At 30.8% G+C, this 12,427-nt stretch overlaps 2 protein-coding genes across 2 annotated transcripts; one reads left to right on the top strand and one right to left on the bottom strand.

Moving 5' to 3' along the window:
• Positions 1–1,625: 1,625 nt before the first annotated feature.
• LOC114396131 (arginyl-tRNA--protein transferase 2-like) lies at positions 1,626–6,743 on the top strand. The gene is made up of 6 exons (XM_028358026.1): positions 1,626–1,904; positions 2,751–2,789; positions 3,357–3,507; positions 3,962–5,065; positions 5,384–5,699; positions 6,276–6,743. Exons 1-6 carry the CDS (start codon positions 1,793–1,795, stop codon positions 6,390–6,392), a joined length of 1,839 nt encoding a protein of 612 aa, XP_028213827.1. The 5' UTR covers positions 1,626–1,792; the 3' UTR covers positions 6,393–6,743.
• A 2,523-nt stretch (positions 6,744–9,266) lies between these two features.
• On the bottom strand, positions 9,267–12,427 carry LOC114397494 (protein yippee-like). Its single transcript, XM_028359549.1, has 7 exons — positions 12,384–12,427; positions 12,216–12,315; positions 10,842–10,885; positions 10,106–10,214; positions 9,965–10,020; positions 9,756–9,860; positions 9,267–9,561 (listed from the first exon to the last, which is right to left on the bottom strand). The coding sequence occupies exons 2-6, from the start codon at positions 12,309–12,311 to the stop codon at positions 9,776–9,778; spliced, it is 390 nt and encodes a 129-aa protein (XP_028215350.1). The 5' UTR covers positions 12,312–12,315; positions 12,384–12,427; the 3' UTR covers positions 9,267–9,561; positions 9,756–9,775.

Genomic DNA, 12,427 nt, shown 5'->3' with positions numbered 1-12,427 from the left:
GAAAAATAAAAACATTTACTTTTTAACCGAACTTTTTAATATACTATATATTTCTTAACTGATATTTGTGAAATATTATTAACAACTTTTTGTATTATAAATGTTAATTATTTCTCTAGAAGCTCTAATTAAAAAAATATCCATAAATTTTACACTTAAATATATTTTTGTTAAGTTAATGCCTTTTAATTTTTTTATTATTGTAAGATATTTTGTTTATTTTTAGTTGTTATAAATTTGTGTTTTTTAAATTTTGATTTCTACAAACATAAATTTATAAGGATTATAAATAAAAAATAGAATTTGAAAGAAACTAAATTAAAAAAACATAAACTTATAATGACTAAAAAATGAAAAAAAACTTATAGAAATCAAAATTAAAAAAAAACAAGTAATAATAACTAAAACTAAAAAAATAAACTTTAGACGGACAAAAATGAAAAAAAGTACAAACTCACGTTAGTCAAAAACATATTTAAGCTTAAAATTTAATTTTTTTCGTTATACTAAAATATAAAATTATACAATTTAACATATGTTTTCTAAGTAATAATTTAAACCATTTATGATATTAAAGATAAGATTTATGACATTATTGTTCACCCTCTTATGTTTAATGTTTCTCGTTAATTTTTTTAAATAACAAATTTTTGGTCATCATCCTGCTTTAAGGAAACTCTAATAAAAACATAATTCGAGTGTATTAATAAGTTTTACTTTAGGATTAGTTAAGACTTGTCGTGTTCAATTGTGTATTTAATTGTTAAAATTACAATTGATTTAAACATTTTAAAAGAAATCAAATTCTTAAATACTTTTGTCGTTGATTTTAATATCCCATGTTAAATTTTTATTTTATATTTAAAGTTTATGAGGAAAAATCCCATTTTAAAATCAAATTATAATTGTTCAATTATGTCTTGAAGAAAAAAAAATCCCATTTTAAATAATAATAAATATTTAAAGCTAGTTAGTATTAATTACGTAAAAAATTATCATGAGGAAAAGAATCCCTATTATCCTTCTTTACATTAAAATAATCCATATAGAAGATTTATTACTTTTATCATAATTATTTTTAAAATGATACTAATCGTAATTTCTATTAATTACTGTCTCTTGTTTTATTTATTATAAAAAGCAATTATACTCAAATTAAGTATAAAAGTTATCATATTTTTTGACCGTGTCTCTGCATTCATTTTTATAATGAAATAAAGTATAAAATTTAAATAAAAATACTCAAATTTTCTTATATATATATATATATATATATATGGATCAAAAAATTAGTTTCACCATGTATAAAAAACAAATTCTAATAAAATTATTAGAATGTGTTTGGATGAAGAAATTTAAAATTTTGAGAAATTTTAAATTCTAAGAATTTCAAATATTTTAATTGAAATTCTTTTATTTTTTAAATTTTGTGTTTGGATAAAAAAATCATGAGGATAAAAGAAAATGAATGAATAAAAAAAAAATTGATTACTTTCATTGATTAAAATTCTTCATTCAAATAATAAAGTGTAAATGATAGAAATTGATTACTTTCATTGATTAAAATTCTTCATTCAAACGCGCTAATAACTAGTTTAATTATAAGAAAAGAGAGATCACTGTTCTAATGACACGGGGGTTGTTTGCGTTTCATGTTGACGCCTTCTCTCTTTGCTTTGCCGTGTTGCCTAATAATTATTTATTTCAATCACCAAAACTCTATATATCGGCATCGATGGATAACCAATGATACGTCGTCGTTTTGCCCCCCAGAACCTCTGAAGAAGAAGAAATGGCGAGTAGCAGCAGCAACACTCCGAAGGAAAGCGTTGTTGTCGACTGCGGAAGGCGTCGAACCTCTTGCGGCTATTGCAGATCCTCTCGTCACAATAGCATCTCTCATGGTCCTTTTTCTCTTTCTCTCTCTCTCTCTTCAATTCAATTCTTTTCTGAATTTTCACTTCTTTCTTTTATTATCTCAACTGAGTTTTCGGCTCTTTATTGGATTCGGTGCGCTTCTCGTTTTCCCCGTCAATTTGTTGCGTTTTCTGACAGTTTCCTTCCCCCAATTGAAGTCGTTGGTTTGGTTGATAGGAACGAAGAATCTTCTGCGGAAAACGATGGCGTTTAGTTTTTTTTTTTTTAATTTAAACGTAATTGCATCCATCAAATTCGCTTTGCATAGTTAGTTAATCACTTAATCGTGCCATGACTATGTGAATGTTAGCTTAGACTATGAATGGTTTTCATTTGTTGGTGGACTCATAAGGTGGACTAAGCCTGCAAAATCATAAATTCCCCTAGCAATTTTTTTTTTGTGTTCACTAAATTTAGTTTTATAGTCTACTAATGTCATGTCATTGACTGTCACAACTCTCAAGGACCTTATAACAACAAGTCAACAACAATAATAGTCTTATCCCACTAGGAAAGGGACCCTGAAACAGCTAATTGGATTGTTAATATTTTGTGTTATTAATATACATTTTGTGACTGTGAACTTGCACTTGTGTTATGGCCATCGTGCTAAATGGTCATGTGGATTGTAAATGAATGAGGGGACATATGATCTACATGTGGATTGTAAATGTCTGCTAAGCTTAATGAGAGCAGCAAGTTGTTAATGCTTAAATGGGATTAAATATTGTTTTTCTCTATGTTTTGATTGTTTTCTTGCTGAATTCAGACTTGCATTAATGTAATGTATCAGTTTTCTAATTAGTTTGTGTTTTTTTTTCCTCTTGTCATAGGCATGTGGGCACATAGCCTTACTGTGGATGACTACCAAGGTCAGTGCAGTTTGTTCTTTGCTTATGCTTGACTTGACACTCTGCTCAGTTCTATATTGCTCATTTTTTTTTCTTCACATTATCTAATTTCTATGCGTAAGAAAATACTTGAGGCTTAGGTTAAGCAGCCTAATTTTTGCATCATGAAGTGTTGTAGCTATGTGACATACTTTGGAACTTTATATTCTTCATTGCAAATCAAAATGGGGCTTGTGTGTTCAATGTTTTCCTCTTTGAAGTGTTGATGTGTGTGTTTAAAGAAGTTTAATAAAAAGCTTCCTAAGTAAGCTTTTAAAAAAATTATTATTTTCCCCCCAAAGAAATGTTCCTAACTAAAGTGATTTTTTTTTAATTGAAATGATGATCTTTGCTTCATGGTTCAATTTTTCTCTCCCTTCTTTCTTGGTCTTCACATTACATAATGTTCCAAACTTCTGTTCTTGGAGAGATGTATAGCTTTTCTCACTTATATGTTGTTTAATAAAACTTTGTTTTGGTACTCTAAATGGATTTGCTGGTATGATTTTGTTCAGATTAATTCAATTTCAATTTATCTTCTTTTGCTAGATCTTCTTGATCGTGGCTGGAGAAGGTCTGGATGTTTTCTTTATAAACCAGAGATGGAAAGGACATGCTGCCCTTCTTATACAATTCGCTTGAAAGCAAGTGACTTTGTTCCTTCTAAGGAGCAACTTCGTGTATCTAGACGAATGCAAAGGTATGCTTGTTTCATATGATGTTTCTTGAGGGTTTGAGGCACATTTTTCAATAGAAAATGTTGAAATTAGAAAGTGTCAATTTTTTTAAAACTTTTTTATAAGTTTAGATATTTTTTAAGCAGCTTTATAGGCATGATATGATATGAGAGACAATTGACTTTTAACATATTATTTTACAAAAGGAAAACCTTTTTAACTTTATTCTATTGTCTTTTGGGGTTTGGGGAAGGTGGGTGAAAATTTGAAGTGCATCAATATATTACCTTAAGATGGTGCTTCTCCTTTCCTTTCCTTCATTTATGTGTGTGGTTGTTTTCAAGAAGGTTGAGTACATTGTAATTGTATTTTTCTAGTACAAGCAAATCACTTTATTTGATATTTGTAACCCATAAACAATTCAACGTGCACATTTTCGCTGTTCTACCTTTTTCATCAACAAGTCTATCTGCCTAGGTTTTTAGATGGAACCTTGGATGTAAAAAAAGTTGATGTTATGGAGGACCCAACCAAATCGGGAATCTTCACTAGACCTATGTCAGAAGAATCCTTAGCTGCTGGCAGTGAAAACAAGGATGAAGTTGAAAAATCTTTGCATTATTTATCAAACCAAATTGATAATGTTATACACATCCTCATTGAGAAGGGGGAATTTCCCTCTGGTATTCAATTACCAAATGCTTCAGTAAAAAGAGTTTCACAGGGAAAAAGAAAGTTACTAGTCAATGGATCAGAAGATCTCTTATATAGTAGCAATATAGCCTTTCAAATTGCAGCATCTATAAAACGAGCACAATCATGTGACAAGGTTGTCGATGATTCCAAACCAGCAAGAGTCTGTGAAAAGGAGAATGATTCATCTCCTAAAATTATTGCAGAAAAGCTAGTAGCTTCTTTAGATCCAACTGTGAAAAATTCTGATTTGTCTATCAGGGCTTGCAATGGACATATCAATTTTTATGCTTCTAGTAAGCAAGTGTCCCTGAACAGAAGTGTTCAAAATGCTCCAGTTCCTAAAATTTCTAGAATGAAGCATGACAGTGGAGGAAATTGTTTGATTGGTCAGGTAAAAAGGCAAAAGCTTGAGATCCGTTTAAACAGATCCAGTTTTGATCCAGAAGAATTTGCTTTGTACAGAAGATATCAGCTCAAAGTACATAATGATAAACCACAAAATGTCACAGAGAACTCATATCGTAGGTTTTTGGTTGATACTCCATTAATACAAGTTTCTCCCACTGGTGATAGCACAGTTCCTCCTTGTGGTTTTGGCTCTTTCCATCAACAATATCTAATAGACGGCCAGTTAGTGGCAGTTGGTGTTATAGATATCCTTCCTAAATGTTTGTCAAGTAAATATTTGTTCTGGGATCCAGACTTTGCCTTTCTATCACTAGGCAAGTACTCGGCTTTTCAAGAAATAGGTTGGGTGAAAGAAAACCAGGTTTATTGTCCTAGTCTACAATACTATTATCTTGGCTACTATATTCACTCTTGCAGCAAGATGAGATACAAAGCTGCATATCGTCCTTCAGAGCTTTTATGCCCTCTTCGCTATCAGTAAGTTATTCCATTTCAGCATGCTAATAAAACCCCTTCTTCATCATGCTTGCAATTTATTCTTGAATTTGTAGATCATTTAGTTTGTCTCAAACTCTCGGGTTTGCTTTCAATTATGTCCATTCACATCCTCTTTGACTACAATTCTTGGTATAAACTCACTTGAGGAATAGATAATGTAAAATGATTGTTTTGTCTTCATAGTTTTCTGGTATATATGTTACATAGTCTTACTATGATTTTTCCCCCTGAACTTTGATCACTTTTTTTCTGCTCCCTATTTATTATATAAGGCTGACTGCAATGCACGATCTCCAGGTGGGTTCCATTTGACATTGCAAGGCCTCTGCTTGACAGAAAACCTTATGTTGTCTTATCAGATTCTTCCATTTTACAAAATGGAGAGTCATCCCTACCTCAAACTACGGAAGATGTAATGAGAAGGGGTTTTGATGATGTTGGCCAAGAAGATGCAAATGATGTTCCAATGCTTGATGATGAAGAAATGGTTGAGTCTGAATCAGAATGCTCTGATGATGAACCTGACCTAGAAACCACTTCAGATGATGATCCAGAAATTGCTGATGTCAGCAAGGTTTTGCTAGGGATAAAGGGATCTCATGTGAAATACAAGGTATGCTTAATGGTTGGTGAATAAGTACTATTATTACTTCCTGCACTTTAAGCACCTGATTGTCCCAAAATAGCATATAACATTTGTTTCCATTATAAGCTCAAACCCTTATTTCAAATAGCCTTAAAAATCCTATGAAATAGTGACATAAGTTTGTTTATCAAGCACCTCTATTATTGTCAAACAGGTGGATATACTGGTTAAATAAACTATAGACTTACTAAAATGACTTCCCAAACACATTTTTATGCCTTATTTTCATTTTTCATAGATTTATGCAGGAAATGGGGAAAATAACAATCTTGTTTTCATTATATTGAGTACAAATATTTGAAAACAAAAACTAAAGTGAAAATGTGACATTTTTGTAATTAGATGTAAAACTTGAAATGAAAACAAATAATGTGTTATCAAACTGAACAGGATTCCATGGGGATACTAGTCATATTGCTTGATTTGATAGACCTTTATGTTTAACAACAGCTAACTGCTGCATGGATTGTCCCTTTCCCGTCTGACTTTACCTTTGACTACTTTTTGCTTTGCATATACTGACTGCCCTTTTCATTTCTGAAGGATCTGCGGGTTGTCTTTGGTCCTGAGCAGCAGAGTTACTTGGAGTCACAATTGCGGAGATACAGGAAGGTTGTGGGTCCATTGCTATCCGAGCGAATCGTCTATTCGCTCGGATAATATAAATATTAGTACTTGAGTAGTTGAGTTTAATAAGATGCTACTGCTAATCTTCCCAGAAAAAAAAAAAAAAAACCCTGCAAATAAGATTCATGTATTCTTCTGTTGGATGGTCTGATGTTGGCAATAGCAATTGTGTGAACCTTGAAGTTTTTTTATAATCAACTTTCCCATGCATTTGCATATATGGAATTCAGTGTTGTATTTCTTTTCTGGCGTTAGTTGCTTAAATGAGGAACACAATGGATGTCTTGAGGTGTTAGTAACTTCTAAATTTCAGCAGTTTTTAGTTTCCTTAATCAATGTTATGCTTCATGAAAGCAGAGGCATAAGATTTACCCAAGAACATTAGATTAATGTATGTGATTAATTTTTTATTAATTTATGAAATTAGTGGAAGCAATGGATTTAAGTTAGTTTGTTTCCAGGGTGCTTTATTGGTTCTTTTCGTGGCTCTTCTTCGTGTTGCTCAAGGAGCAAAATGGATTATTGGAATTCTGATTTCTGGAACGAATAGCATTCAGTGTATCGGTTAGCTGTTAATAAAAATAAGTATAAATCAGAATTTAGAAGTATAAAAATTTGTCTCTCTTCTCTTTCTTTTTTTTATTCCATTTTCGTTCTATTTCTCTTTCTTATTTTATCACATTATTTATTATTTATCATTTTCTCTATTTTTATTGTTGTTTTCTCCTTATCATTTATACACCTCAATTTTGAAATTCGAACTATACGAATATCAGTGCTCTAAAAATATAAGGATTCCATTACTTTCCTTTTCTGTCTTTACTTTTAATTATAAAAGTATCTCTTGTACTTTGCTACTTATTTTTAAAATTTTGTATAAGAAAGTAAAAAAAAACTTTCTTTTTTATTGCCTTTGGTTTTTATTTTTACCATTTCATCTACAATTTTTTTTAAAAGAAAGACAATTATTTTTTGAAGTGTAAAAAGAAAGACAAATTGAAAACATAAACAAGTTTCGTTTTTTGGACTCTAAAGCCGAACCTTGTAGTAAACTAGACTAAGAAACGTTGAGGTGGGTCGACCTAACCTCTAAATTGCATTAACAATTTAATTATTCTGAAATGGATATTTAACTAACAGTGACATCCCTGCTATATCTTGCACGCTACAAATCATATGAATTGGATTGCAATGGTCATGTATAAGTTGCTTAAGAAGACATCTACTTCCTTTAGGAGTAAGTATTCTATTATTTATTTCACTTAATAACTTTTTATTAATATAATATTGAAATTCATTAATCTAATTATTGAATTAAAAGTTCTCAATAAGTTAATCAATTCTAAAAAAATTTTAAATTAAAAATTATTTGATATTTCATTAATCAACTTTATTTTAATATACAATATAATAAATCTTTTAAAATATTAATTATAAAATTACATATCTATAAATGTTTAAGTTATCTTAATTTTAACATGCATAGTAATGAAAATGATACTATATAACTCAGCTGTTAAATTTATCAAATATCTATTTCAAAAATAATTATTAAGAGGAAAAATTTGCAACACTTAATTCCACCTAAATTCCAAATGCAGTAAAGAATTCCCTTTACTTTATATGATAACTGGTGTTATGCTTACTTTTGCGATTAGTGATGCAATGGGTTGAATTTGGGCAGCAATATTATGGCATCCGTCTTTACACTCACGTTTGAAGAAAGAAAGAAACTCTATTCGTTATATACTTGCACGTCTAACAACTTTCATTTTTATCTTTATATGGTATTTATATACTCCTTGCGGCTACGCGCACTTTACTTATTTGTAAAGTCAATAAATTAACAAAAAAATATTTATCAAAAATTGCTATAACGAAATTAAAAATTTATTCTTAAACCATCCGAACATAACCTTAATCAATAAGCTTTATCACATTTTTAATGTTTGATTAAAACATTGATGGATAAGAATTATTATGTTTTTAATCTCCATTAAAATTTGTGAGTAAATATTTAGTTTTGAAAACTCATCCCCAATAAACAAACATTTACCTTATCGATTTGTGAATATTTTTGTAGGCACCTATAGGCTATGGGGTTATGATAGAATTTCCATTCTTATGATGCATTTCAATTAACATATGATGTTTGAGTAAACATTTACAAAACTAATTTTAGTTAAACTTGTTTTTGCAAAATTAGTTTTAGTTAATATAATTTTATAAAATTAATTTAGTTAAGATTAATTTGAGTATTTTACAAAATTGATATCAAATATATTTTACTGGTGATTAATCTTCATCAAAATATCTAATTTATTACTTATAAAAGGATCTTTTTTCTAATTATATTTTTTTATTCATAAAACTTGACCTTAATATCTTACTTAAGAAATTTGAGCCTAGTATCCCTCTAATCAACATCATCTTAATTATCCTAAAAAACTTAATATAATTTTTTTAATCTAATATAAAGTTACTTTTTTTCACTTCTAATTCTAGCGAGATTTAGAGACAATTAATCTTACTCGACAATATCTAAAATAAAAATTCTATACTTTTACTAAAATCACATTTATTAAAAGACAGAATCAATTTTGATATTTCTCACGGTAGTTTATTCCTTAATCAAATCTAATTTTAAACCTAATACCAAATCCATGAGGAGAAGGAAAAAAAAAAAAACAAGAAAGAAAGAAATATTAGTGCTACCAACAATAATCTAGAAAAAAAGGGAAACAATAATAGCTATTCAAAAATAGGAAGAATTACTTTCCAGCCCATTATATTGACTTTAATGGCATTATCTTATGTACTTTGTCATGTTTTCCAATCAAAATAAGAATTTTACCTAATAACCTAATAAGATGAAATTTTACCTAATCACAACAAGTACCTAAAGTATATTGTATAAGTTTTGTCCTTTTAGTATATCCCACTCAACCACTCATGCACTACGACACGAATGCCAATATGTGGATATCAATCCGGTTATGTCAGTATACATTCAAGCAATATTGTATTTGACAACAGAATTGATGAAAATCCATTTGAAGAAACTAGAGTAAATTCAACCAACAAAGTTTTGGTTATAATACATTTTTTTCAGCAGTCTTTTATTTCAATACATTCCATTTAAGAGAGTGAGAGAGAGTCAGAGACAGGGCACTTGAAAGGCTTTCTTCATCCAAATACGGTGCTACAAATTGAAAAACAGGACAAATTAGAAGTTTGAATAAGTTTTTTTCTTTAAAAGAAAACATTAGGATAAAAATTTAGATGTACTTAAATACGTTATTGACAGGGTTTGGCAATATGTTCAACTACGTTGTTTTTGATAAATTTCCTATATAAACCCACATTCATTGAACAACACAGGGTTAAGGAATGTACAATTGGGAATGGTAGGATGACTAAGCATCATCTGCATCACTTCCACCAACATGTGCCTCATTGCTGATCCAATAATTGCTTCCATCAGGACCTGACACTTTGTACCTGCCCAATCATAGAACTTATCTAAACCACTACATACTAAACACTGAACATGACTTCTCTTTGATTATGTTAGTATCAATTTTTTTCACAGCATTTCTACTGACCGTTCAAGCACTGATTTTCCTTCCTTGTACTTCTGGTTTTTTTCATAGGCAGTCTCCTGAAAAGCACCACTTGAGTAACTGAAGACTAGATAAACACAGGCAAAAAACCATGATGTTTGAAGCACTGACTCATAATCTTACATATTTCCAACCCACGATTGATCCACAACCCACACAGAAAATGTCAGCCACGGTATGTAACCCAGTCATCATCGGTCTGTCCTCCATTTCGCCAATAGAAACATTCACACTGCCAAAAAATAAAAGTTTAAACAGTATCTGTGAACAGAACCAACTGCAATATTATAATGTGACAGCTTTAAAGGTCCAAGAGTCAAGAGGCCATGAATAGCTAACTGTTTTGGTCAACACTTGTGTTACACATACTAAGATCCACAATCACCTAGACAGTTCATAAAACTGATAGCAATAATGCAATTGTCTTGTCATCATTGTTATCAATGGTGGATGGCAAAAGGCCAAGATTCTGCCACATAAATATGCTCCCTTCACAAATTGCCTATGGCAGTTGGCAAAAAATCTGCTATGCCATTCCGCCATGGCGCCGCCATTTAACAACAATGCTTGTCATGCAGTTGTGATTCACATACAACTGTATGATTTCCAATTTGATTGGCACGTTATAAATGCAAGCATAAGTGAATACCAGCAGATATGTATATAACAAGGACAAAGTTGTATGTCCTCAAACAAGTTTTTTGGACAAACAAAATATCAATATTCTCTCTTTTTTTCTTCTCCTTTTTAACACCATAGGTGACACAATACAATATTGTCAAGTTTTATTGTTGATGGTCTTGATACATAGGAATGTTTAGTACACAATGATAAGGTGCCCAAAATAAGGATAACTTACACCTTATTGAAGAGATAAGCTTTCCCATGTCTGCAATGGAATGTCTGAATATAACAGGAAAAAAATGATAGTTAGATAATTTGTACTTACCAAAAACTCAATTTAGAATTGGGGCCTACCAGCAACAAAGTTATGAAAGAAAACATGAAAGACTTAAATTTTGAAAAAATAAACTATAGAGCATACATTTCCATTACAAGATATTACAACCCATTAGGTAGCCTAGATAAGATGCACTTATCAACTGATTGAAATAGACTTCTATCTCATATTACTTATAAATAATAACACAGGCTAAAGATGCATCTGTGCAACCAAAGTGTGTCTAAACATAACTAAGTGCATTAGAGGAAACAAGTTGCAGCGCTTGAAGATGCAAATTGAAGTCAATGGCACAAATCGATTGAGGTCATTCTGTGATCTAGGTCAGTAAACAGAAACCTTTAGTGAACACAACCAATACTTGATTAATTAAAATGCTACTCAAGCTACTCAACACAATCAGTTTTCTCCAACCAAGATAATAAATATGGTGTAAATTCTAATTGCGAAGAAGAGCAACATTACTTGTAGGAACACTCCTCTACTTGTAAAGGGGCAAGGAGGCATACAACTCTACTTCATTTATTTGCATAGTTACAAAATTACAAAGAAACTAGATTCAGAATAAGGTCACTTTCCACAGTTTCCCAGTGAAATATGTTGAACCAACCATGTCTCAACAGAAGGAAGAATCTATAAAGGACGTCTATCATTTTTCTGTATAAAGAGATCCAAAAATTTACCTACTTTCTTTTCCACCATTTTCTTTAAAAAAACATCAGAAAAACACAGCACAGTATTAATGTATTCTTATAGTTCAGGAGTACCACGCCTCCATTTATTTACCACTAAAAACAATAAACATACACATGATAATCAAGATCTCCAGGAGTTCAGGGGCAGGGCATAAATAGATAAATAAAAAGTCTAAAACCAACAAGAGCATGACATGAGAAGTAATAGCCATTTCAAAGGTTGTTCTAAGCTGAGCGCATTAAGTAAACAATTGGGAAAAGAACAAAATCCTCATCTCCTTTGTCAAAGTGTAATGATTAAGGGAACCACTGAGAATTGTCCATCCAGCATCCACATAAACATGATTAACTTTGTTTCATAAGTTGCTAAGACTAAATGAATGTGATTGCATATGATACAATTATAAAACTTGTGATGGTAGTTAACTGTCAGGTGGACCTTAAGTTTAAGTCAAACATCAAATTTGGTTGTTAAAGTAATAGCCAATTAAGGAAACAGAAAAAGCATCACACAGCAAGATGATCCATTTGAACAGATGAATGAAGAAGAAAAGAGGGGAAAGGATGAAAATGAAACCCTGGAGTAGATGTCATCGTAAAGCGCAAGATGGGTATGGCAGTGTTTGCAGCTATAGATCTTCCCTTCCAGATTCACCACAAACAACCTCCCCATTAATCTGCACAGTAACCACAAACAATTGAGATAAAGAAGAAAGAAAAAGAAGAATGGTTGAAGATTATTTGCCTGTGTTGTGTTGTGTGAATTGCTATAATGTAGTTGCAAAAAAA

This window comes from Glycine soja, chromosome 18 (genome assembly GCF_004193775.1).
Source record: "Glycine soja cultivar W05 chromosome 18, ASM419377v2, whole genome shotgun sequence".
NCBI classification, from domain to species: Eukaryota; Viridiplantae; Streptophyta; class Magnoliopsida; order Fabales; family Fabaceae; genus Glycine; species Glycine soja.
This window is presented reverse-complemented; position numbering and strand designations above follow the sequence as displayed.

Bases quoted from the DNA above. Each gene is read 5' to 3' on its own strand.
- LOC114396131 (XM_028358026.1), top strand. From the start codon at position 1,793: ATGGCGAGTAGCAGCAGCAACACTCCGAAGGAAAGCGTTGTTGTCGAC. The intron at 1,905-2,750 runs GTCCTTTTTCTC...CTCTTGTCATAG, and splicing joins TCACAATAGCATCTCTCATG to GCATGTGGGCACATAGCCTT. The intron at 3,508-3,961 runs GTATGCTTGTTT...CTATCTGCCTAG, and splicing joins GTATCTAGACGAATGCAAAG to GTTTTTAGATGGAACCTTGG.
- LOC114397494 (XM_028359549.1), bottom strand. From the start codon at position 12,311: ATGGGGAGGTTGTTTGTGGTGAATCTGGAAGGGAAGATCTATAGCTGC. The intron at 10,886-12,215 runs GTTTCATTTTCA...TGTTATATTCAG, and splicing joins ACGATGACATCTACTCCAGG to ACATTCCATTGCAGACATGG. The intron at 10,215-10,841 runs GTAAGTTATCCT...ATTTTTTGGCAG, and splicing joins GCTTATCTCTTCAATAAGGT to TGTGAATGTTTCTATTGGCG.